Below are 27976 nucleotides of genomic sequence, written 5' to 3' on the forward strand. Positions count from 1 at the left end.
CAATCAAGGGCACCAGTTGAGACTCCAATGTGTGCCCATGGTACATGTGGGACCAACAGAAGTCAGAAAGTAGGATTGAGAAGGAGGATTGAGCCAATTAACTGTTTGGGTAGTCGAGTAGTTGGTTGGTTTCAGAGCGAGATTGTTACCATACCCAGATGTAGTTTTTCATTGGGTCATCAATAAATGATGCTTTCTGGTCGGTGTTAGATAGTAACAAGACCAGGGTTTAGGACCATAACACTGACGAAAAATTGTAAGTGAAAATAAAATATAGTAGCAAGTAGATGCTAGCTGTCTTGGATTCACTGGGTGGGTACCCCTCTTTGATGAAGCCTAGAATTTCTTGGTCTTTGATCCGGCATGTTCTTCAGTGGTGCAGAAATCACACAGACGCCAATGTTGGAAGGAAAGGAGTGCCTCTAAAGTCCTTACCAATTATTTTTTTTAATGAACAAGGCATTCAAAAAAATCATGAGCTCGGTAAAAATAATTAATAAATAACATTTTTATTGTTTACAAATAATTAACAACAACTATAAACAAATAATATTGAATAAGCAGGCGAAGCGAAGTCGAAGTCTTCTGAAACAAACCACAATTTATGCGTCAAAATTACCAATGGACAGTTTAAAATAGATTACCACAGTAAATTTAAATTTTAATCTGGAGAGAGCTTATATTACTACGCTCGATTTCGAATACTAATAGTTTGTAGCTTGAGTGAGATATTATTCTCATCCATTAAGGTATTGACACTTAAAAAAACTAGGCGTATACATTCATGGGAACGCCAGAAGATGACTCGACTAATTTGAATATCCTCGTTTGAAGTTCATTTTTTGTTATGGTGAGTTTACGTTATTTAAGATATTGCGGCCTTTTGTCATCACGATAGTCACAAAACAGAGTTTTACGACGTCACAATCATAGATACGAATTTGAACGGATTGTGTTTTTGGCATCTAGGAACCTCAAAACGAAAAAGTAAATCAGTCTTGGGTCCAGGTCTTACTATGAGTAATACGGTACTACGGTAATAGCTTATTCTCTATAATGGGAAATTCGCTAAGACTATCAAGTGTGTGTATTTTAGGAAATTTTATGACTTCAACGGTACTCAAACCTTAATGATCAGTTTATAAACAATCAAGATATACCCTTTTTACCTTAGATATATACCTTTTACTTTCTCCACTAATTCATAGTATATAGAGTGTTGGCTTCGTCAAAATTTTCGAATTTGAGATTTGAGTGGATATAATATGTCCGTTTTTGGTCCCCATGAACCAAAAAAGCTGTTTTCGAAGTGATGTCTGTGTGGATGTGTACAGAGCTACAGACCACACCTGTTGTCAGATGTTGATGAAATTTGGTACGTAGGTACTAATAAATTATATCTCCAGACTTTTTTATTTTTCAAAATTTTTCCATAAAACCCTATAAAATAACGGAGAAATAAGATTTTCTCAAAAACAGTAGTATATTATATAGTCCTTTAAATTTTGAACAAAATGGTACAAACTATATTTCCGTAAAATTAAGGTTCCAAAGTAATAACTTATGTAATTTATCCATAAAAACCCTATAAAAACGAAAAATTGGATTTTAGAAAGGCCGGTCCTTGATTAAAATGAGTATGTTATGGTTCTTAAATTTTTGAACAAAATGGTACAGATCCCATTTTCGTAAAAAGTACACGGTTCAAAAGTTATTGTAAATTATGTTATTAAGAATTATTTTATAAAATCCTATTCACTATTGATGAGTATTGCTCCTGGTTAGTTCATATTTGGTTTATCGAGCGAATTTAAAAATATACCCTTTGGTGAACTCGAGATACTGCAATATGCTTACATAGTGGTCATCTCTTGATATAGAGTAGTCGGTCACAGCAACAGCGAGTGATCAGTCTGTGTTCCTTGCAACTGTTGGCGTGTAGGAAGCTGCAGTCGGCCAACTGACACTGCGGGGGCAGTCCTCCTTGATCTGCAACAAACACACCAGGATAATCTGTGAAATTCTGTAGCAGTCTAGTTCTACCACTACTGCAACTACTGTTGGCATGTATGAAGCTGCAGTCGGCCAACTGACACTGCGGAGGCAGTCCTTGATCTGCAACAAACACACCAGGATAATCTGTGAAATTCTGTAGCAGTCTAGTGCTACCACTACTGGAACCACTGTTGGCATGTATGAAGCTGCAGTCGGCCAACTGACACTGCGGGGGCAGTCCTCCTTGATCTGCAACAAACACACCAGGATAATCTGTGAAATTCTGTAGCAGTCTAGTTCTACCACTACTGCAACTACTGTTGGCATGTAGGAAGCTGCAGTCGGCCAACTGACACTGCGGGGGCAGTCCTCCTTGATCTGCAACAAACACACCAGGATAATCTGTGAAATTCTGTAGCAGTCTAGTTCTACCACTACTGCAACTACTGTTGGCATGTATGAAGCTGCAGTCGGCCAACTGACACTGCGGAGGCAGTCCTTGATCTGCAACAAACACACCAGGATAATCTGTGAAATTCTGTAGCAGTCTAGTGCTACCACTACTGGAACCACTGTTGCATGGGCACCCTTCACATTATCTTCGCTTCTCTCCCCATTTGCCAAACCCTTTATAGAGTTTTCATGAATATAATGATTTGACTTATGCTCTTCATCAGCTTTTTATTTGCTTACCTTTCACTTCCACCTTTTGATACGTTTTTTGTATTATAACTACTGAGCTAGAAATACAACTGGAGGTACAGTAGCACAGACAAGGCACCTCTGCTAGAAAATAGACGTTGTAATATTATATTTCATAGCAAGAGTATAGATAGACACACTTTCACTCGTGTTTTGAAAGTTACTACATAGACTAATTGTCTTAATTAAAACATACATAGGATATTTCTGTATTACAGTTAGGAACATTACAAAACTCATAGCATTTTTAGGTCATGCATCCAATTTAAAGTTAATATTTACTTAAGTTGTACAGTTTTGGTGGTTGAAAATTGATTCAGTTTACTAAACAATAACACATCTTTGTTTGCTTACGTCAGCAAAATAAAAAATATAGTAAACATTACTTTCGCATAGTAAACATTCCTTTTCCGTAGTAAACAATTTAATGATGAATTTTTGCAGGTGATAACATGTAACGAAAACAGGACATTTCACAGTAGTGTAACGAAAAAAACCATGTTAACCTTATACAAATCTTGATCTCTATCAAAATAAACGTAAAAAACATTTTCTAATAGATTACATAAATAAAAATTTTTAAAGATGTATATGATGGGAACTGGAGAATTATTGATAATTTATTGAGTTAGGGAGGCCTTTGACTTGTATTAGGTTGGATATTTGTATGGAACAACATACCGTAAGGATTGAGGCAGCAGCAGGCGTCGTGCAATAGTTTGTCGCTGCAGTAAGGATAGACACTGGAGTCGCAGTATGGACACCCAGGATTCCTTTGCTTGGCGACAGTAACTCCGAGGGTGTTGTCAGCCACAGGTGCGCTGGCTGCTGGGGCGATCACCTTCCTGGCTGTCGCTGGCATTGGCATTGGCATTAGCATTGGCACAGTCGCTGCCACTGGCACTGAGTCAGCCGTCTGCAGCAGCGGCACCGGGTACCACAACAGACTTGGCACGGAGAACTGCGGACCTGGTGAATCCGAGCATAATAAACATTACCAGAAAACTAAAACTCATAGTTTCTCTTAGCCTATTCGAAATTCTGTTTTTATCTTTTTATAGAAACGTAAGGAAGCTTTATATGAAATACTTTCGGCCAAAAATATTATTACCATCTTTGGACTAAAAGAAAATTGTCCAAAACATTTCGGTACAAATGAATTGAGCACTAAGTCTCTATCATCAAAAGGGTCCACACATCAACGCACCCGAATCACACAACGTACTTCAGTTCTAATATGGCTCTAGAATTTGTCGTTCCTCTATGCAACAGTAAATTGTGAATAACTGTATATAGACGCTGAGGATACGTTTCCCTCCATTTGTCGACCATCCAGCCAGCAAGCCTTAAGATCGTCGTTCTCTGATTATTTGACATAGATTGAGATTTATTGATATTTTTATTGACAACAGGAGCAGCCACCTCCCCTCTTCTCGTATGAGCTATCTGCTGCTCGCACGGATCATCTGTTGCGAACAACCAACGAGGGTTTCCACTCACGGCTCAATAAATAATGTCCATTGTGGCAAACTAAAATGTTCACCGTGTTTATATTTTTGAAAGATCTCGAATCTATTAACGCAAATTAAATGTGTGGCTAAATTTTATTTGGTCTATAAAAAATACAGTAAAAATAATGAGAGGAGTATTTTCCTTTGAATATGTTATGTTTCATTTTTGTTGTTGTTTCAGCTTGCGGAATGACTTATGCTGGATCTAGAACAATCAAGAAGCCTGGTACACGTTTTCCTTTAGGATAGAAAGGAAACTTATGAAAAGGTTTCCTAACGTACGTAAACCTAAGTACCTTATTAATAACCTTAATAACGAATACAAATCGAAATTCTAATGCCAATAATTTTAGACACGATTACTAGAAAAATATTTTTCTAGTATTTTTCTAGTAATCGTGATTTTAGGTAAACTAAGTCATCATCATTTCTTCGGGAGAACACAACATTTATATATCTCGAGTTAAATAACTCCAAATTTTAGTACACATTTACGTGTAGTTTGTATATTCAATTGTTGTTCGGCAGTCACCAACCAAATGTGATGGATTATTTCAAAGTGAGCATCACTTTTTAACCATACAGATATTATTTTATATTTTACTATTACGTTTTATATTAGGTAGTGAGTAAAATTTCCGGTTTGTACAAATTCGTTGTTTTCTGAACCGGCTGAACTGTGTATGATGAGTTATAGTAGTTAGTCAAGTAAATATTTTGAAAACCCTTTAGCTATTTACTCCGGATAGCCAATTTTTTTATTTTTTTAAATTTGTTTCACAATTAACGTATTTTGTAATAGTATCTAGTAGTATATTTATTTCATAACAAGAGTATAAAGTGAGTCATTACATATTTGAGGCCATGTTTGAAGTGCGAGATTCATCGAGCACTTGAAATGGTCGAGAATATGTATAGACCCACTTTCATTCGTGTTTTGAACGTTAAGTTACTTTTCGCTACACTACAAAGAATAATTATTTTTTCATTACTCAACTCAAGGATTTTTTAAAATTATGCCTTCAATTTAAAGTTACATTACTAGGGTTGTCGAAAATTGAGACCGTTGAAAAAACTATAGCAAATATTTGTTTGTTTACGTCGGCAAAATCCAAAAAAGATAGTAAACATTATTTTCCGTAGTAAACAATGTAATGATGAATTTATGCAGGTGATAAACATGAAATATAACGAAAACAGACCATTTCACAGTAGTGTAACAAAAAAATATCTTTACGCTACACTACACTCTTTAACGAACTTCCCATGCAAGGATTTAGTCCAGAAAATAGCTGTTTCCGCCAGCTTAATTAAATGGGGTTTCATTTCGTGCTACTATACTGTAATGCATTTTTACCGGACACCAACCAGCTGATTATATTTGCAATGAGTAAAAACATAACCGCTCTTGGAGGTTATGAATAGTTATGTCACCTTTAGTCCTTTAGTATGTGGGAATATAAGGATTTGTTCAATAATATACTACAAACTGAACATATTATGGCTTAAAAACATAGTTCGACATTTTAAACCAACTATATAACTTGAGTTTAGTTTATGCCATGCCTGGGTTTATGTTAGGTTTATTCTGGCTTTACATTGTTTCCACAACACACTCGTCTCGGTTCTGCCCAAGAGAGGTTATACTTGGCAGAAGATTCAGTGTTGTGTCTAGGAACACTAACCAGATGGCTCTTTGTGTTTTGCGTTGTGTCTTACTCTACTATTTGAACCACATAGAATTGAACGCCACATTAAGTGTGTTTCTCGACTACTCAGCGTTGAAAGGCACGTTTATACATTTTCCCGCCAAATGAACAGAAAAATAAAACATAAATATGAGTAAACTTTTAGTTCGTCAAACCAGAAATTTTAGTTTTACTGATATACAATTGAGAAATTATACTACTGCACCATTTTACTACTGCACCATTTTACTACTGCACCATTTTACTACTTCATTTTACTACTGATAATACTGAAAACGTGCTCTAGAAAAAAAATTAAATTAAACTATTGGCATTGGAATTTTGATTTGTATATATTATTATATTTGTAAACCAATATTTTTAACTTGAAATAAAATTATGCTAAATTCAAGGAAGATATCGAATTTGTTTGAATGTATAAAACATCTGCAATGTTTTAAAAACACTGTAAAAACAATCACAGTGGTTGAATTGGCAGAAGTAAGAATGTATAATTATAATAATTTACAGTTCAAAATTATGATGTTGAACTCTCATTAAAGGACGAAATTAACCATTGTATAACTATTCTATTATAATTCTTTTCTTTTAATTTGGACAGTTGGTTAAAATTTATTAGGCAACTATAAGTACTGTATAAGTGTATAAGTGAAGCTGATTCATGTTTGAAAATACTGTAACTTTATTGTTTAATTTAATAAAAATCCATGCACCACAACGGAAAGAGTACGCGAAAGAGTTATGTGTTACATATGTATTGTTCATTTAAGAAAAAAAAAACACTTTTTTACCACTTAGTGTAGTACAAGTCTTTTCTTTAAATTCAGATAATGGGTTAGTTAATGACAATTTCAGTACAATTTAAGCACAACTATTTTAAATATTAAAAACAATGTAAAAGTGACGCTTATTCGTGTTTAAAAATACTTCAACTGTTTGATTTAATAAAAAAAAAACATAAGATAAACTTTTAAAGTTAAAACCTACATTAATACTAAAATTCAAGACCATAAAGTTAATAGATCCAAAGTAATCTAACAACATAACGTAGTGTAACAATAAAATCAATCACTTTATAGTAATGTTTCATAAAATAAATATGTTTTACCCAGATCATTCAATTTCAGCCACGCCTCATAACGTGTAACTTATTATACAGGGTGTCACACGAGAGGTGTCTCACATTGATTACGGAAAAACGGCTTAAACTGGCTGTGCCACTTGACATATGTTGTTATTTAAAAATTTTGAACATTGAGCATTTGCAAATTTTCAAAAATAATTTTTTTTTGAATTTTCATTATTAAAAAAACGTTACTTTTCGCATATCACAGTAAAGCTAATTTCATAACGAGTAAGAAAATTCAACCGGAGAAGGGCTAAATGCATTGGTATAGGAAACACAGAGTATAAAAAAATTTAATAATAATATCTAAGTTCTTACCGTCAACGCAATCAGGGGTAATATTTCACTACGGCCGTTTCGGAGATGACTCCATTGTCAGGTGCGTAGTGGTACACTAAACTATAGTCTTGTCACATTTAACACGAGTTTTCTTCATTTGCATTGCGTCAGGGGGTGAATAAATAATACACACATATATGTACAGGACGGACACACGAAAACACGAATACACGAAAACATTTAGAGCACGTGCACGGCTAGAAAACTGACGACCGACAATAATTTTTGTATATACTGTATATAATATATAAAAAAATTAATAAAAAAACTGTTGCCATTTTGAAACAGAAAAATATAATTAATTTCTGTTTTCGCCAAAATGTTTGTCTATTAAATACCTTTAAAATGATGTATAATATGACATATGTTTACGTTTGAAAATTCCGAGATTTGAACTAGTGACCCTCAGTTTGTGACACACCCTATTGGAAAAGATTTAAAAATAGTTTTACGTTATTCTTTGGGGTCGATTTAGAGGGAAATAGTTTTATTTCATCCTTGTACGTTAAGCCGTTTTTCCGTAATCAATTTGAGACACCTCTCGTGGGACACTCTGTATAAAGTAGACTATGGAGCTTAATTCTACAAAACCTTTACTGTACTACCTTTCTTAGTTGACTATATATACCTACAGGTATATAAACTATATATACCTATAGGTATATATTGTCAATGATTGAACGTAGACCTCTTACTGATAGTACAGGTAAAATAATACAAAAACACTTTATATAAACAACAAAATTTGTACATTCATGAAATTTCACCTGTGAGTTACTAATAATATAGCCTTAAAAGATGAGCACAAATTTTACTGTATCACTTTAATAGTATAATAGATTTTTAGTTTTGTTAATCATGTTTAACAAATTCTTTGTGCCTTTACTTAGTGTTCAAAACTTATTTTAATAAAATAATAGTGCTTACAAAACAATGCCAACCATGCAATACTATATTATCCAATATTATAACATAACAATATTATCCAATGATTTGTAAGGCAAGTGTTACGTGACGGCATACATAAGTGTTGCAGATAATTTACATCAAGTGTGGTGTCCGGTTAAAAGGCTCAAATGACAAGGAAAAAACATAGAGCCATTAGTTCAAGAGCCTGTGCCTTCCGTAAGATACTCTAAAGCCACGTTCACAACAACTGTGTTTAAACAAACTGTTTAAGAATTTTTTTTGACATCACCCGTTGTCATTTTTTTGCGTAAACAAGGTTTTGGGTGGGATAAACTACTATGTAAACACGGTTGACGGCCCACCCAGTAATACTTTACCATCAATTAATCCATGTTTTATCAATTATAAATTATTGAGATGGGAACGCCACCTATGTTAGTATTTTAACCCAAATATGAGTGAAGGATGAGTGTAGAATTGAGTGAGATTATATGTGTAGCATTGTTACTGACTAAGATCAGCTGTTTAACTAGCCAAGATCATTTATTTGATGCCCAATGATCAGGAACAACTGGGTCCAGTTTCCAATCATCAAAAAGCAACTGACTTTTCTCAGGATCGAACCGGCGAGGTATAGTTTGGGAATTCAGTGTATATCGGTAAGCATTCCGTTGTTCTACTATTTTAAAATCAAATACATGAATTGAAAACATCGCTCGACTCACCCGGGACTGCGAGGACCGCTGTCAGGACGGCCAGGACCACGGAGGCTGATGACCACACGACATACATGGCAGCAACTGAGGTCCTGATCCTGAGCTCCTCCTCCCCTCCTCCCCTCCTCTCCTCATCATAATCACCAACCTCAGGTATTGGCTCAATAATAACGCTAAATTACCATTAATTAACATGAATTAAACGGCTCCATTCCGAATATCCGTGAGATGTTTCCGTTGTTTCGTGTTGACAGCTGTATCAGGTTGGTCTTTCAGGTGTTCACGCTCCAAACATATTTCAGATTTAAAAGTATTTTTTAGTGATGTTTAATCGATTGACTGATTATTTTGGATCTGTTGGATATGTACACAATTGGCTTTTGTGGTACGTTTGGACCCCATTCGCTACAACCAGTTGATAAGGACGCATTTGATATCAAATGAAAGCTCTTCCTTTTACTCGTGCCTTTGGTGGGTTTAATTTAAATACAATTCACTCCCATATACTAGTCTTGGTTCTGTTCAATTATTGTAACATAAAGCATGCAATGAAGAATTTTTTGCATTCAATCAGTGGACTCGGGCTGTAAGTTGATTGAATGATTGTCATAGTAAAACCTTCGACTATTAATACCCAATAGTCAATGGTAAAACTTAAATATTTTTCACAAACAGTTTCCTAATAATATAAAGTAGTAACAAAACATTAATATTGCATGAAACTATAGTTATTTAGATTCCTAATTAAACTCATTACAATATAATTTGGTTTAGTGATGCAGGTACTGTACCACAAAAATTTAAAATATTTTAAAACCTAAACGGTAGCGATATTCTATACATTTTCAAGCATGTACATACTATTGGTTACACGCAAACTATACTATTGGTTACACGCAAACAAGTACATTTTATTTGAATTAAAAAGCTGTTTAAAAGGTAACTAAACATACAATTACGCATCTGTGGTATGTAGGAAATAACTATCATAAGAGGCTTAGCGCTCATTTTAAAATCAATTAAAATTATCTAATGCCCGTAGTCCAAGATAACAATTGATTCCTGTTGTATCGAAGAAGTAGCGTTAAGTGCTTACGTCTCAAAAACTGTATACTTGGAAAATGTATAGTTTTTTTTATGACATTACATTTAATTAAAATAAAATGAAGAAAGCGATTAAAATCTGGTCTAAATCATACACATCCAGTAGAGTATCAGCTCACTTGACTAGAACATCTCGAGAACGGGCTATACAGTTTTAAAGGTTCTTTAAATATATTGTCTTGTCATTACCATAATATAAAACACAACTAGGTCCATTTAAACCCAAACTAACCAACCCGTGTGAAGCATTTGCACTAAATCCTTCTCAAATCCCACTTAGTAAGTTAATCTGATCCGTATCAGAGAAGCTCCGCAAATAAAACTAAGTTCAAGTTCAGACACCAAGTTCAAGTTGGTGTATTTACCGAAGATGTCCTTGATTTCCACATATTCTACATGTGTGAGGCGATGGCGAGGCGAGGTTGATGGCCCCACAACTGTGCCAAACCGCCCGCTGATGTCCCGTTACTGCCCCCAGCCACGCAGACCTGTCAAATCAGTTTTAAAAGAGTAGTAAACTATTTTTTGGACTCGTATTCATTACAAAAGTATAATATCTTTCAACATATTGTTCCCATCTTGTTAGTATCATTAGACTACTAATGATAAACACTTCATCTGCGCTGTTCCCAATTTAGCTTATTTTGCTATATATTCTAATTTTTTGGCTGCAATTTACATCACTGTATATACACATTAACTAATTTGTTATTTCAAATACTAAGCTCTTGCTTAACTGGAATCTCGACTCTAAAAAGCCAAAGGTTAAAGATTTAATTACTAAGATAGAGATTAAATTTCACGTCACAAACCTACATTAAATTTAGATTTTTCTTTGAGTAATTTAATTTATATTTTAGCTCAATTTTACGTTATTGTTTCAAATGGTTCTTAAGTTTTAAATTAGAAGTTATTAAATGTTAGGCTATTGTTGTGTTTTTAGTCGCAAGTATTATATCACTAACCTTTTCTATGAATTATTATTTTTAATTTATATCAAATTCAGCACATGTTGAATTTAAATATTTTAATATTTTTTATGTTAAGTATTTTTTAACATTTATGTAAAGTTAATATTTTTTATGGTGGTTCTTCTCGTTAATCTTACATAGCTTACGATTTAAGTTTATACAAAAATTCATACAGATATTATTTATTTTACCTAATGCGAATCTTTGTGAAAAGGATCCAAGTAGGAATACTTTCGGCAGGTAAAAATCAAATACAATTAATATCTTCTTCATGAATTGCATTGTTCTATGTATATAATATGAGTATAGATTGCATAGTTGCAATTTTCTTTCCCAGAATCTGCATCGAGAACCATAAAACTGTCTGTACAACACACTTAAGTGGCAGGTTATGTGAATACTGTATACTCCATGGTGGTAGCCCGGAGTTCCATGGCCCCATATGGAAAATTAATACATTTAAATACTAACAGTTACCCTGCGCACGTTGCTGCGCTAACTATATTATTTTAAATGGTAATTTGTTCTTTATGATAAATAATAAAAATATATACCAAAAACAAAAGTATAATACTTATTTTACTTAATTGCCAGTGGATAAACAATGTTTTTTTGTTTTTTCATTAGGTACCTATATAAATATATAAGTTTATAGGTTCATAGTTCATTAGTTCATAGTTCATTAGTTCATAGTTCATTAGTTCATAGTTCATTAGTTCATAGTTCATTAGTTCATAGTTCATTCATTCATAGTTATAAGTTCAGTTTATAGTTCACGTGCATGCTCCACGTGAGCATGCAACATACAGCTGTCCGTGTGAAATTGTAGTCACTTGAGTTCAAAGGGTGATTCGGAGGAAATCATCGGTATTCTTGGGATTAAGACTATTCCTCCTTCAAACTTACCACTAATGATTGTTGCTTCGATCAAGTTTGGTGTCATTTTTTCAATCGTTAGTCTGGTTCCGTTGGGGGATTTAAGTTTCGCATTACAGTAGTATTATTGGAGTTCCTTCGTTTAATAACAGTAATGACAAATTGGGAGGCATTTGAAAACCTGAGATAGCACGCACGATCATTATTCACTTAATAATTTTGTAATAGGTTGTATGGGTATAGAACAAAAGATAAAAATATTAACGCATTACCATCCCTATTATTGTTTATAATACTTTGATAACGGTTTTTACTTTTTATGTTAACATATTTAATAGTGGAGAATTTAAACGTTGTTGATTGCACAGGCATGCTGTGATTGAGGTTTAATATACTATCCAAAGTAATTAAAAGCTTTATAGTTACTGTATGCAAATAGACCCACTTTCACTCGTGTTTTGAACGTTACTTTTTGCTACCTACACTACAAAGAATAATTATTTTCTTCATTACAAAACTCATAGAATTGTTTAGGTAATGCCTTCAATTTAAAGTTAATGTTTACTTCAGTTGCTGAAAATTGAAACAGTTGATAAAACAATAACAAATATTTGTTTGTTTACGTCGGCAAAATAAAAAAAAGATAGTAAACATTACTTTCGTATAGTAAACATTCTTTTGCCGCAGTAAACAATGCAATGAAAAGTAATGATAGATTTTCGCAGGTGATAAATATGCAACGAAAACAGGTCATTTCACAGTAGTGTAGCGAAAAATATAATGTGTAACACGAGTAACACTTAGCACACTTTGCACACTTAGTTACACAAATCGCCCATTTGTAATCAAACTTGTTTCTAATAATAGTTTTACGATATGCCTTCAAAACTTTGGTTGGTTCGTTGTGATACATGTTACACACAAATGTAGCTTCGGAAGTTTTGTAGGGGCTTTAATCAGTTGTACCCATGACTATATACTGTATATATATATATTATCCACTCAGAGCTGTATATGGTTCTAAATAAGGTTTCAAACCTTAATTGAACCGTAATCTTAATTCCTTGAATGCTGTTTTCAGCTAAAAGAAATGCTGAAGGTAAAGGATAGTACAAAATATTAAAGTGCATACAAATACAGGGAGATTAAAAGAAAATTATAAGGCTATAAATTAATTACTGCTTGGTTTTAAAACATTTACTAATTTTAAATAGGTACTTATTTCCCCCCCTCTTTAGTGATCACAATTTTCAATTTTGCTTTGTGTTTTTGTTTTATTTATATTGTGCTTCGTTTGAAAACTTCAAACAATTGAGTTTTGAATATCACCCTTTGAGCAGTAACAATACAGAGAAATATTACGGTGCACTGAAACTAAGTCAATCCTACTGATTACTGATTAGTATTTCATAATACTGTATTAGTTTGAGTATAAATACAATTTATTTTGGTCAATGAATTTATTTTGGATACTTGATCATGTATGTAAATCATAATTCATTTACAGTACTTGTATCTCGTTTTTCTGAAAAAATAACACGTAAACTGTAAACGATTTTGGTGTGGGACATCCTGTTCTTTCAGAAACAAGGCAGAGCAAGTCAAACTGAGGTTAATTGAGATGTAATTAAGCCTAAGGAGATTAAACAACTTGGCATGAGTGTGGCATCTGGCCAGCCCCTCTCTGTAGTTAGGTTTCGTCCACAGTGGGATGTTTCGTATAATGGAATGTTTGCCTATTGGGTCTGATGGTGATGACTATAGGCTTACAGTGTCACTGGTTTGACTTTAGATAGACGTTTATGTTTTAGAAACTGAGGAATTTGTAGTTGGAAGATAAATACCTCCGTGAACTAAAATTATTTGGAAAGATTTGCACTGATAAAAACGTTGAACAACATTCAACGTCATCATTCAGGGTCAATCATTATACAGGGTGTCCGGTCATAAGTGTTAAATTAAATTACCCGTCAAACTGCATCATAATGGTGATTGAATGACGCCTAGTTGAGGTTCCCAACTCTTATAAAAGGCAAAGAAAAGAGGTAAAGGTAAAAGAATAAAAGATAAATTAATATTTTATTTAAAAATGGTAGTTTTTATGAAAAATACCTACATTACTATGTAAGAAAGCTTGTTAAAATAAAGGTCGTTTTTGAAATTCTCACAAAAAATACAATAAGAATAATACATAAACATTGTGGTATTGAATGAGATTCTACTTAAGTTTCATCGTAAAAGTTAAACATTTTAACAAAGACAAAAATTTAATAAATATTAAAATTTTTATATCTATGTCGCGGAGTTCCGATGAAAGTGTCGAATATTATCAAAGCTTACTCTTCAAATAAGCATTAAAATTATCTATAATAAATATCCCTTAATTGCCGTCACATTGCATAGTGTAATTCATGCGTCATTATGAAAATACCCCCGCCGCAGCAAACCTGCAGACTAAGCGAATTTCCATTTGCCTGATTGGATTTAGACTAAAATGTCTCCTTAAAAATATCACATTTATTCCCTATTTAAATAGAATCAGTTTAACACATACTTAGGTTTGCTGCAACAGGGAGGGTAAAAGTGTTTTTTATGTAAAATGTTAATAGTTAGTAAGAAATAAAAACATTTTCCAAATTTGGGCAAAATATGTTAATCAACAAGCACACTACAACGGTTTACTTATTCTCCATAAGAATAACATGGGAATTTTAAATTAACAATTTTTTGGAATTTTCTCCGTAACCATTAGGCGCATTATAACGCTTCAATATACTAAATTATTTGTTTTTTAAGCTCTACAAAATAGTTTGGAAAGAAATTTCAAAATTTTATGTTTTTTTGGTCAAAATTAGGAAAAACCCATTTTTACCCCATAAAAGCCCCCATAAACCCCTGTTCCCATAGTCCGATCATGCTGGTTCGCGAACTCGTTCGAATAAACGTAGGTTTACACGTTGGTACCAAATTTCATCAAAATCGGATCATTTTTGCTCGAGTTATCGCGCTAACGGACACACATATATATATATATAAATATATATATATATATGAATTTGAACGGATGGTGTTTTTGGCCTCTAGGGACCTCAAAACGAAAAAAAAAATCGGTCCCGGGTCCAGGTCTTACCATGAGTACTACGGTAATAGCTTATTCCCTATATGGGAAATTCGCTAAAACATGGCCATGATAAAGGCCTGTAATTTTAAGTATAATAAAGTTAACATACTATTTCGCGCAAACGATGTTTGGGTACTGTAGGCATACCAATGGTGACGAAATATGCATATCTTATTAATCTCGAATCGAATAAGACCTAAGTTGACTGTTTATTTGTGACTGACTGAATGTTTTTTTTTTAGGACTCGGCTTTGTTATCTTAGCTAAATTGTTGTTACTATTGTAATAATTGAATCTATTAAATACGGGTATTAAATGAAATACCCCCGCCGCAGCAAACCTGCAGACTAAGCGAATTTCCATATGTCTGATTGGATTTACACTAAAATGTCTACTTAAAAATTTAAAATTTATTTCCTATTTAAATAGAATTATTTTAACAGGTACTTAGGTTTGCTGCATCAGGGAGGGTAAAACTTTTTTTTGTAAAATGTTAATAGTTAGTAAGAAATAAAAACATTTTCCAAATTTGATCAAAATATGTTCATAAACAAGCAAACTACAACAGTTTACTCATTCTCCATAAAAATAACATGGGAATTTAAAATTTACATTTTTTTTGGAATTTTCTCCGTAACCATTAGGCGCATAGTAACACTTCAATATACTAAATTATTTGTTTTTTTAAGCTCTACAAAATGGTTTGAAAAGATTTTGCAAAATTTTATTTTTTTTGGGTCAAAAATGGGAAAAACCTATTTTTACCCCATAAAACCCCCCGTAAACCCCCGTTCCCATAGTCCGATCATGCTGGTTCGCGAACTCGTTCGAGTTTATCCCGCCTTACACCTTCAAACCAAATTTTATCAAAATCGGACAAAAATTACTCAAGTTATCGTGCGGATGGACACATATATATATATATATATATATATACATATATATATATATATATCTATATATAGATATATAAAAATTTGAACGAATGGTGTTTTTGGCCTCTGGGGACATCAAAATGAAAAAGTAAATCGGTCCCGGGCCTAGGTCTTACCATGAGACCTACGCTAATAGCTACTTCCCTATAGGGAAATTCGCTAAAAAAAAATGATTCAATTGAACAACTGAATTAGAATGAAGATAAACTTTTCTTATTTCATATCAAATAAAGGCAAATTAAAAGAAAATCGCGAAATGCCCCAACTTGCACAAACGTCACCAACAAATTATGTGTTTCTTGATGCATTTACCAGTTTAGAATTTGTTGTCGCATCCGATATTAATTACCAATGATTGGTCCAGACTTTAAATTTCTGAACTGTATTTGTAATTGTACCTGTATTTGTATTACGCCGGTGCATCGTTATAGATTGTTGGCGAGTGCTTTCATTTGACAGTCTTTTGGGCGGCCGTCCCTGAGAAATACAGAATATATAAACGGCGATAAGAATGATTTGATTTGACACCTCCAGATCTGAACTACGCAAGGCTGTAACCAGGGGGGGATTAGGGGGGTCAAACCTAGTTAGGGGGTCCCCCCCACCGAAATCCCTGAATTTAGTAGTAAAAGTATTGCGGTATCCTACAGTATGTTGAAATTTATAAATGCAATCGTCAAAGTTTAGTTTTCAAAATGTCTACTTGTTCATCACAAATTAAAGGGGAAATGGGAGGTTTTTGGACACAGTTGTAGACGTTGAACATGGATTTATAAAGTCACCAAACTCCTTTTAGGAGGATATGACCGTAGTCTACATTATGTTTTAAAGGGGTTTTTTGGAGAATTGGACACAGTTTTAGGCGTTAAAAATGTCTTTAAAAAGTCACTAAACGGCGTTAAAAATATCATTTTTTCTAAGGCACAGGACCACACCCCAAACCCTCCCCCTTTGATGCAACCACCACTGACCAGACCCCACTCCCCAAAAGTTTGTCCTGGCTACGGCCTTGGAAATATGCCATTGAAAAAGGGTAATCAAAGGTTTAGCAACTGCATTAAACAGTTCAATAAATAATTTATTTCTTCACATAAGAAAATAAGCAACCGTTCCTTTATATACATACATTTGTACACAGTGCTATTTTTACTAAGACTTGACGAGACACAGCCATTGTAAAGTACAGTAAGTGGTTGTTAGCAGTGCGGTGTGACGACTCTATGCAGTGGAGGGGTCCAGGGCGGAAGTATGACGTAGTGCGATTACTACCGGAAGTAACCAGGTTGGAGAAGCCAAGTGGACGGAAGTTAAGCCGTTAGAAGCCTCTTCCTTCACTGGAACAGTAACACTCTAATTAGGATTTAAATCACTTTCGAGCATGAGGCAATTTTGTGTTCAAGTCTACAAGAAGAAACTTGAGTTATCAAATAAGGGAAACAATAAAAAAATCCAGGAAAACGGAGACACACAACTGACTTGTCACACTATACCATGCATCGTCATACAGTTGGGGCTAAACAAATATATTATCAATATTTAAAACAGAATGTCACACAACCTATTTATTAAAAAGGTGTTAAACAATCAAATATTTTGCAAATAATACCATTGTACTATTTGTACAGAATTAGCAGTCAGGCTTACTAAGTAGTAGTCTGTGTGATTATATGCACAAAGTGACAAGGTGTACATGGTACAAGAGACTCAATCAATATGGAATATGTCCAAGAGTTAAAACACAAAGCCTAGTCGACATCATATCCAAAGTCCAAAGTGTATTCTAACCGATGTGCGGAATTTGTAATTCATGAGTTGGAAAAAAACGTTCTTTCCTAATTTATACCCAAATTTACACCTAATTTATACCCAAATTTTTCTCATATTATATTACCATTTATCTATCTTCATAGTTATTTGTAGGATAAAACATAAAATAATGCTGACGGCTTGCGAAGGGTGCTCGAAACAAATCTGACGACATAAATCTGGTGTCACCCAACTAATGTGCCAAACCTAATAATATTGAAGAGTAAAGAGTATTGTTTTTGATCCATGTGCCAAACTTAAGAATGATGTTTTAGACAAGAGTCAAACACTTAATTGATGTTGTTTTAGAATGGAAACAAATCACTTTTGTCTATTATATTTGTTAATTTAGTACAGGAAATCCAGTAAAGTATGCAAAAAATAATAGTACGTAATCATTTTGCGTGCAAAATTCCCACTCGTGAAAAATCACACACTTGCTCAAATTAAACATAAGCCAGTAGAAAGAACCAAACAAACAAAAATCTAACATCAAGTACCTCCACCAATTTGTTCAGTGATTTTTTGAAGCAGTAATGGGGTTACGGCTATGCTGCTGGGTGTGGGAATACTCTCATTTCGATCTCTATCCCTCACTAAAACAGTGTCAGGAATATATCACAAAAACATATGAATTGACTTGTAATCATTGGGTACTAATATATAAACTCGGTGATACCATAGACAAAAAGAATTAAATTAATATAGACTGTGAGCTGTGCTATGGTTACCATAGGTTCTGGCGCACACCGCTGGGAGCGCCGTGTAGTTACGTAGCGTACGCCGTAACTATGACGCTCGCAGCGGTGTGCGCCAGAACCTATGGTAACCGTAGCACAGCTAACGGTCTATATTTAATTCTTTTTGTCTATGGTAATACTCGTAATCTTGATGGAAAATAAACATAGAAATTTAAATACTGAATATAAACAGATAGATAATGTCTTGACGCTCTTAACCATCGTGCTGGATAAACAGACAATTTCTAAACAACAATTAATTGATTAGGGCACACGAAATACGTATTGCCTTTGTTCTAACATTGAAAAACAGCATTGTTTCGCAATACACTGCTGACAGCAGATCAGATACTAACAGCGCGGCAGCAGCACGGCGTGACAGCAGCACTCCAGCACTCGCACGTACTCCAGACAGTCAGTGGCGAACGTGGGATGGAAGCGGTTAGGCACGTAGCAAGTGTGCTGCATGTAGCCCAGCCGTTCTGCAACATTTACACACATAAAGGATTGTTATGTTTGGAGCAATTTCCCTTACAAGTTTACTAAATTTTTATTCAAGATTGATAAGAGGCATAATTCTTAGACACAGTTTAAGACTCATTACACAACTTAAAAAATAGTAAGTGGTTTAGTTATTGATCAAACATGGAAATTCAATCTTTTGAAATAAAACAAATGTTGGAGAAGAAAGTCATGAATTATTCAGTCTACTTAGGCTATGTATGAATTTATTTTGATACTGAATTCTCGGTCTTGTGGGCGAGAGCCGCTTGAAGTAGGTATTTACACTTGTGTATAAGAACAAACGTTTCCCCCATTCTAGGGGCCTATGTTGAGGCATTCTCATTGGCAAAGCTGAGATTAGACATCAGGATTCGTATCAATCTCAGCTTTGCCACTGAGAATGCCTCATCATATTATGGGCGAAACGTTATACAAATGTAAACACCTACTTGACGCGGCTCTCACCGAAAAACTGATAACTCAGTGATGACACCGGCCGCTTACAAATGAAGATTAATTTTAAGATACATTTTTGAGGATTTAAACATTTTGCTGACTAAAGCTACCGAAGTCGTGTTCATCTTCGCCGCAAGAGGTCACACAATATCGAAACATTCTGAGGATTTTCGTAAAATAACAATAGTTAATGTTTGGTATGGTACCCTTATGTCTGTGGTCGCAGAAGCAGTGGTCCATGACGAGGTCCTCGCTGAGACAGTAGCCAGTCTGTTGCTGCGTGCAAGTCTTGCATCCCTCACCCATCACTGCAACACCGACACCGGACATTCATAGCTACAGTTTAGCCAGACTACATCAGATTAGTCAGAGACAATGTTGATGTAGGCAGATCTGGTGGGTTAGCTACACAAGACAAACCAGCTAAAAGTTGCATCTTGGTTTTGAATTTCTCTGTAGATTTTGTTTCTGATGGAGTTGCATGGTCGCAAGGTTTTCCCGAGATAACAAGGGTGTACCAAGTCGAGTACCATCTACTTCTAAGTTGATATTAGCTGATCTGTTACATAATGGAAGTAGTATGTAGGTTACCTACTTCCGTGTTGCTTGCATTTGAGGTTTTTTTAATCCATTGTTTTTTAAAATGTTCCCAATGCATTATTGATTCAATTAATTTAATTATTTATTCGCCTCGGTCCCCCGGTACTATATCTAACATATATATTAGTATGATGGATTAAACAATTCATACGTTTGTTTATGTCTTTAACCCGTTTAGGCAATGTTAGACAAAATGCTAGTCTTTGTATTGTATAAAATACTGGTGTCTAAGAAAATCAATTAATCATCGTAGGTAACAATGAAATAGATTTGTCGAGATGTGGCAGCAATCACGAACACGTTCGTTTTATTCGATCACGTAAAAGGTATTTTGTTATTCAGAAAGGCTCAAGGCTCCTGTGTGAGTGTACACATATTGTAATGCATTGGCATAAGGTTGTGGTTGAATAATATTTACTAATCGTTTTAGTAAATTTATAATTAAACTTTACATTAAACATCAGTAGGTGTGGTCGGCACACCCTGTTATACACGGGACGACACCGATATAACGTCAACATGACGGGTTACTGTATCTTTCTTGTACAGAAGGCTGGGAACCCGAATCTTTCCGCATTTGATGAAATTATAAAAGCAGTTAATAATCGACAACATTATTAAGTTACATTGACGTGGTATGTTAAATCGGAATCAATAATATGTTTTTACCTAACCCGCCATGTTAAACTTCCCTATCCCAAGCGTGATGTATACAACTTCCTTACTTCTCGAGTGATGTAAAGTATCAAAAACTCACTCGGTGATGTAAAGAAACCCATTTAAATAACATTGACTGCTTAACTTAAAAAATATAACTCTATGGAGCCAACGACGTTCAACGCTAGAAATCAGCTGTGCGCTTGAATGTTATTGTTATGCTTTAATAGTTATTTGTGCAACTAGTGAGAAAAGTGATCAATTGACTCACTCGAGAGAAATCCTTACTCACGAGCCGTAGGCGAGTGAGGAATGGTTTCTCGAGTGAGGCAATTGTACTTTGAACTCGAGTTGCACATTATACTTTTCCTACAGTTACCATAAAACAAATAAATTGGTGAAGAAACATAACCTATTTTTACACAGAAGTGAACTTTTAATATAACATTTAACGTGAAGTGACAAATACAACACAGTACAATAGCTGACCAGCTGATTTACAGCCAGTGCTGCCAACGTATTTCGCGCGCATACGACGTTGCCTGCATGCTACGCGCTCACTTTTTCGTGCCTTCACGTTGAAAATCTGGAGTGAGACAAAGTAATTAGAGTGAGACAATGTTAACATTGTCTCACTGATGAGCGAATTGGCCACTTTGCTTTCTCAAATCAGCGAGAGAACATGTACATTGTTAGGTAACTGTAGGAAAAGTATTTTCTTAACCTAGCTTTTGTTTGTAAAAGAACGTTACTGTTAGACGATGAGTGAAATGGATGATGAAAAATATTGTACATAAACCCATGTATATTGTCGGGTCAGGTAAAATCTTGTACGTTACACGTTACGCAAGAGCGTGTTTACATCACTTAGGTGAATTATGCAACTCGCTTCCGCTCGTTGCACAACATTCACTTGCGTGATGTAAAAACGCTCTTACTACACTTGTAATGTAAATAGCTATTACTTTATTATTGTTATACCAACCAACCTTATTTTATAGATCGTAATATTTGTCATATTTAAATCTCTCGTATACGATGCCCTTGAGGTAAAAGATAGTTTTGTGTGCAAATTGTATGTTTTAAATGTAGTTCAAATATGCTTTGTAAGCCTAACTTGATTTGAATTTTAAATTAAATTTATATTAACTGAACTGGTCCTAGAAATTTATATTTTCTAACATATCATATGCTATATGGTGAGTTGGGTAAATCTTACTAACTTGTAGGACATTTAATATTTTCAAATAACTATTTTATAGAGTTTGTATTTGGAATAATAAAAACGGTTCTAGCACAAATTATTATGTTTATGACGTAACACCCCTGAGGTGCACATTAAGTTTACGTTAAATACGATAAAATGGGGAAATTCAAGTATGTACTCGATTTTTTAAAAGTTCATTACAGTATCGGAACGTCGTTTTGGACTCCTCATTGTTTTCTACGTTTTGGCACGTGTCTGTTACCTGTCCTACAAGAATGACGTCATATGTCCTGATAGCTTATCATTACTAGGTCACGGTCGCCATGTTGAATCGATAAATGGCACCCCGCGGCCCGCCCCGACGCCACCGACATCGATTGTAAGGGAAAGCAAAGGACAACGGTCTTTGTGTTAACCTTCAACAAACCACAAACCAGAACAAAGATTTATTTTAAACTGTAAAAAATTAAAGAAAACACTTTTTAAACCTATATTATATATGGATTAATTTAAAATTATATTTATATTTTATATTGTGTCATGCTTTATACTAACCGTGAAACTAACTGATAAATATATCGTACAGTAATTTGTTTTCCTCCACACTGAAAAATGCAATTAAGTGAAAGGCACAAGACAACAATTAAGTTAACGAATCAATGTTACATTATATGATTTTTACACAATTGTGGAATACTACGACTAGGATTGCGTGGCAGCCGGTAGTAAAGTGATACAAAAAATTACACTGACATTGTAATAGACAATCAGAAGGCAATACTCATTGTTGGAGATGATAACATCAATTTTCCAATTTTACCGTAGTTGAACGTTGCAAATAACCTAGCACTTTACTATTTCATAACGCTTCCTGAGACCGAATAAACATATGAACATTATTGTGTATGAGCCAAACATATTTTGTTGGTATGATGCATATCTTACACTGCTAGTATACGGTTGGGCCGGGCCCCCCAAGGGCGCAAGAGGTTTGTTGGGGGCGCAATGGAGAGAAAAATGTTTCCACAATGAAGGGGGAGAGGGGCGGAATTATGTCTCGGACCCTTAGCGCATCACATACAAACTGCGCGCCTGGGTACAGGGGCTTGTTGGTATTATTTTATTGTGCTGGTAGTACGACCACCGCCACAGGACATATACAGTACGTGTGGTGTGTTGAAAGTATAATGAACACGCCACACGTCACATGCAGGCCTGGCCCGGAAGTAGCGTCATTACCTATGCTATGTGTTGAAAGAGTCGCGTATCAGCAACTTATATTGTTAGAGATCTAACATGAAAAAATATATTTTACTATTTGATTCATATTAATAGTATAATGTTAATCATATTTTTGTAATCTTGCAACAACAATTCCGACATGCTGGTATTTTTCTCAAGTCTCTTTTCTAAGCTGTATGACGTTTCTGGACCGCTTCATTATTGGGGTTGCCAATGGCTGTAATAGAGAAGTGCCATAGCCGTAACACATAGTAACAGTTTACATTTTTCTCAAGGTCGTCAAGCAATCCATAGAATTCCGTCTGCACTTTTAGATTACAATTTTCATTATTTCTAATAGGTACTCGAACCTTATATTTCATTAAGAAATCCCATTTATAAAATGAACATTTAAACGGTTGGGTAATATATTGTTGCAAATGTATGTAAGTTAGACGCCTTGAGTTAGGCTTACTTAAGTGGCCGGACAATCCACCTGAATACTATATTAGGTCAAAACTGTTAACTTACATTACTTATATACTACATTATGTTCTTCCCAGCTCATGAACAATGTACAATTATAATCAAGAATACAAAGTATGGACTTTTTCTTAGTCACATAGAAATTATTTTTAGTGAGGATATACAAAACCCTCACCTAGGGAAGAGGCATTGGTGTCCGGGCAAAAGCGGACACAGAACTGTGGGGACACATCATTATTAAAGAGGACAAAAGCGGACACTAGGGATTACTGCTACCCTACCTGACAAGGGGTTGGCAGGTCTCTGCAAATATTTCAAGGGTGGAACATTGCGGACATGTATCTACGATGGGGAAAAGGGTGCGAGGGAGGGAGGCCATGGGTATCACTAAGAGATATTGGGTTTTCTTAGTTTATTAGTCCAGGCGTGCTGGTTCGCGAACTCCTTCGAAAAAACGTAGGTTTACATGTTTGTTCCAAATGTTGCCAAAATCATATCATTGAACAAACGGTGTACGCCTACTTGGCCTCTGGGGAGCTCAAAATAAAACAAAATCGACCCCGGGTCTAGGTCTTACCATGAGACCTACAGCTTATATAATAAAAAAATACTCCCATTGCAGCAAACCTGCATACTAAGCGAATTTCCATTCACCAGGCTCGATTTCTACTAAAATATTCCCTATAAATTTTCAGATTTATTTCCTATTTAAATAACATTAATTTTAGTGAGTAGTTATGTTTGCTGCTACGGGAAAGATGTTGAGGTGTGTTTTTTCAATTGAAATATTGATAGCTTAGTATGAAATAAGCCAAATTGCCAAATTTGATTGAAATATATCCATAAACAAGCAAACTAGAACAGTTTATTTATTCTCCATAAGAATAACATGGGAATTTTAAATTTACAATTTCTTTAATTTTCTCCGTAGTCAATGAACATTCAAAAAAACTTCAATATACTAAATTATTTGTTTTTTTAAGCTCTTCAAAATGGTCTAGAGAGAAATTTAGAAATTTAAAGTTTTTAGGGTCAAAAATGAGAAAAACCCATTTTTACCCCATAAAACCCCCCATAAACCCCTGATCCCATGGTCCGATTATGCTGGTTTGCGAACTCGTTCGAATAAATGTAGGTTTACACGTTTGTACCAAATTTCATCAAAATCGGATTAATTTTGCTTGAGTTATCGCGCTAACGGACACATATATAAACATATATATATATATATATATAAATATATATATATATAAATATATATATATATAAATATATATATATATATATATATGAATTTGAACGGATGGTGTTTTTGGCCTCTGGGGACCTCAAAACGAAAAAGTAAATCGGTCCCGGGTCTAGGTCTTACCATGAGACCTACGGTAATAGCTTATTCCCTATATGGGAAATTCGCTAAAAGCATTATACCAAAAGCGGGGAACAAAAATACTTATTACCATGGGAATAGTTTAAAACCGAAGACGTTGGAAGCCTATCGTAAATTTTACGACCAAAGTATCCTAAAACCTAAATCTGAAATTTTTGAGTTAGTTAACAAGGTTGGAATAACATAAAAAGTTATAAAAAATGTTGTAGACAATAAACACGCAATTGGTCCAGGTTTAATATGTTGTTGGTCTTAGGTGAATTACTAAAGGATTCAGATTTATAAACCGATTAGTGTATGACGATATAACCGTTGGGATCTTTAAACAATTTCTGTAAATGTAAAATGTACTTACGATCAGACACATTAACCTTTGAAAGGGTAGCGTGAGCCATTTCTGAGGTTACTTGATGTTCTACGATGTTGCTTTCGTTTGGAGTTGCTAAAGAGCCATCTAAGAACACGAGGACAAAAAAGGGCCACATCACCTACAACTCTGCTACCTTGTCTCGCGACCATCTGTGGACAGAAACATAATAATTTATCGGATGAGTGTCAGTGTATCGCGATCAAATATCTACATTTACATTTACCTGACAAAGAGGGCTTCCTTGCACTGATTATAGTACAGCAAGTTGCTAATTGCTGCATTTACTAAAACCAAAGATTACATATGCTACGCAAAATGTACATGTTTCATAATGTACATTGCTACATGGTTTTTTTTGCGTAGCATATGTAATCTTTTCTAAAACTAAAATAGCGTGCTTTTACTATGCACGTAATCCGTGTACGCTTAAAATAAGTTGGCAACACCTAGATACTACGACTACGATCAGCTGGTGCAGAGTTTCCCCATTTCGTTCAACGCTTGGTTTCAACATAACCTAAAACGCGTTTGAAAGACTAATTATATTTTTATGCTTTATAGTATCTCTAAAAAATATAATGTGTAACACGAGTGCAAAGTACCTTTGCTGCATTTGGGAAACTTTCATCACTCGCCTGCGGCTCGTGCTTAAACATTTCCCTCGTGTCACAGAAAACGTACTACGTTTTCTGTGCTCGTGTGCAGCAAAGTGTCACTTCGCACACTAGTTACACAATAGTTATTTGTGTAACTTACTTTACTTGCTGCACACGAGAGAAATTTTTAAACGCATGAGCCCTAGGCGGGTGTGGAAAGTTTCTCGAGTGCAGCAAAGGCAGTTTGCACTCGTGTTACACATTACGGTATATTTTTCCTACAGTTACTATAAATCATATAAATAATTAGTCTTTCAAATACTGTACAGCACGTTTTTAGGTTAGGTTAAATCCAAACATTGAACGAAATGGGAAACGCTGCACCAGCTGATCGTAGTTGTAATATATTTAAGTGTTGCCAACTTATTTTTAAGCGTACACGGATTACGTGCATAATAAAAGCACGCTGTTTTGTGTTGTTTGGTTGGAGTACTGGTGTGCACCATAGTAAAAACTGTGCGCCAAAGTAAGGCGAGCTACGCGCGCACTACGGCGGCACGGCACGGACGGACGGGACGGGACATCCGCACATCCGCAATTTAGGACAGTTGACAGTCTGCGAGCTAAAAATTGTGAGTAATGATGGATGTAGATTAAGTGGCGATAGTAGGTTTAATTTTTGCAGAGGAAGAGGTGACAAGAAGGTACAAGCAAAGATTTTAGATACACCACATAAACAGAAAAAGACTAAGCTTTGGAGAGTTCCACACCTTGTTTCCTGATCTTCATGTTTCCTGATGTCACGCCGGACGTTATTAAAATATTCCGGATGTCGCATGTTGTACAGTTTGGGGTTTTCTCAACGAGAAAAATCAACTTACTAACATCTATGTTACCAACACACGAAAACACTGCTACTTTGACAGAGATCAGTTGAGAATGGCGGATGTCCCGTGCCGCCCGCCCGATCGGTGTGCAGTGCTCCCGGTCGGTACGGGCGTCACGGCAGCTCGGAAATGTCCTGGAGTTCTGTCTCCCGGACTTTTTAACAAACGGCGGAAGCTGCCGAACGTCCGTTGCCGGCCGTACAGCCGTAGTGGGCGCACTCATATGACATTCAATGTTATTAACTTTTAAAAATTGCCGTGCCGCCCGCCCGTCCGTGCCGTGCCGCCGTAGTGCGCGCGCAGCTTTTCTGTACTATAATCTGTGCGAGTGCCTAAGCCCACTTTGTCGGGTGACTGTAGGAAAATAACTATTGATTGATCCTTGTATAGGTATATAAATAAAGTTTTAACTTTCATATTATAAAATTGTATTTAAAGAAACCCGTTTTAAGCCTCAAACCTATCAACCCTATTATTGAACGAGAGGTTTTGATGTGAAACTTCCCTGAAACCCCAGTTTTAATTAAATGATTGTATTTATTCACATTTAAAAATATTAAAGATATATCACTCAGTTCAGTGGTTACACTTGTTTTTATAGTTTGAGTTTGCTTTACTTTTTCCCGAGTTTATCTTTTGATTCTCATCATAGATGTTCACATTACGGATAAAGTTACGGTACCGGTACCGAGATTTGCGTAATCATGGTATATATATTTGTAATTGTTTGCAGTAATTTTAGAGACCCACATAATTCTTTTGAGTATTCTTACCTCGTTGCGAAGAACGGGCAGAACAACTAGTCATAATGTATAATCCACTATGACCACATCGAACCCCCGTAAAAGGAATGGAGGTTTACGTTGCTTAATTAACTCGTACTTACTCAAGATATAATCCATGAGAGGATGCGATGTACTTCGCACGTTTGCACGTTACACTGTCGCGTAGTACTGACGACTGACGAGTGAGGAGTGACGTCGCGTCGCGGCGGAGGTGGAAGTGGTGTGCATGGCTTACAGCGTCCAGCGTTACCATGGGAACC

At 35.1% G+C, this 27976-nt stretch overlaps 2 protein-coding genes across 3 annotated transcripts; both read right to left on the reverse strand.

The window, feature by feature from the left end:
- Positions 1 to 1863: 1863 nt before the first annotated feature.
- On the reverse strand, positions 1864 to 9109 carry LOC128983611 (uncharacterized). Its single transcript, XM_054402970.1, has 3 exons — positions 9017 to 9109; positions 3379 to 3666; positions 1864 to 1989 (listed from the first exon to the last, which is right to left on the reverse strand). The coding sequence occupies exons 1-3, from the start codon at positions 9081 to 9083 to the stop codon at positions 1865 to 1867; spliced, it is 480 nt and encodes a 159-aa protein (XP_054258945.1). The 5' UTR covers positions 9084 to 9109; the 3' UTR covers position 1864.
- Positions 9110 to 17071: 7962 nt separating this feature from the next.
- LOC128983482 (uncharacterized) lies at positions 17072 to 27916 on the reverse strand. Of its 2 annotated transcripts, XM_054402779.1 has the most exons (6): positions 27818 to 27916; positions 25434 to 25597; positions 19727 to 19828; positions 18917 to 19042; positions 18321 to 18416; positions 17072 to 17348 (listed from the first exon to the last, which is right to left on the reverse strand). In XM_054402779.1, the coding sequence occupies exons 2-6, from the start codon at positions 25561 to 25563 to the stop codon at positions 17233 to 17235; spliced, it is 570 nt and encodes a 189-aa protein (XP_054258754.1). In that variant the 5' UTR covers positions 25564 to 25597; positions 27818 to 27916; the 3' UTR covers positions 17072 to 17232. The 2 variants fall into 2 exon arrangements, with proteins under 2 accessions (XP_054258754.1, XP_054258755.1); XM_054402780.1 differs by lacking the exon at positions 18321 to 18416.
- Positions 27917 to 27976: the final 60 nt, after the last annotated feature.

This window comes from Macrosteles quadrilineatus, unplaced genomic scaffold (assembly GCF_028750875.1).
Source record: "Macrosteles quadrilineatus isolate MER2022 unplaced genomic scaffold, UCM_ALF_1.0 Scaffold_1__1_contigs__length_201487025, whole genome shotgun sequence".
NCBI lineage: Eukaryota > Metazoa > Arthropoda > Insecta > Hemiptera > Cicadellidae > Macrosteles > Macrosteles quadrilineatus.

Bases quoted from the DNA above. Each gene is read 5' to 3' on its own strand.
- LOC128983611 (XM_054402970.1), bottom strand. From the start codon at position 9,083: ATGTATGTCGTGTGGTCATCAGCCTCCGTGGTCCTGGCCGTCCTGACA. The intron at 3,667-9,016 runs GTGAGTCGAGCG...CGGATTCACCAG, and splicing joins AGCGGTCCTCGCAGTCCCGG to GTCCGCAGTTCTCCGTGCCA. The intron at 1,990-3,378 runs GTATGTTGTTCC...TGTTTGTTGCAG, and splicing joins CTGCTGCCTCAATCCTTACG to ATCAAGGAGGACTGCCCCCG.
- LOC128983482 (XM_054402779.1), bottom strand. From the start codon at position 25,563: ATGTGGCCCTTTTTTGTCCTCGTGTTCTTAGATGGCTCTTTAGCAACT. The intron at 18,417-18,916 runs GTTAGTATCTGA...ACACTGTTTTAG, and splicing joins CGCCGTGCTGCTGCCGCGCT to TGAGGGATAGAGATCGAAAT. The intron at 17,349-18,320 runs GTACTTGATGTT...TTACTGTTCCAG, and splicing joins CACTGAACAAATTGGTGGAG to TGAAGGAAGAGGCTTCTAAC.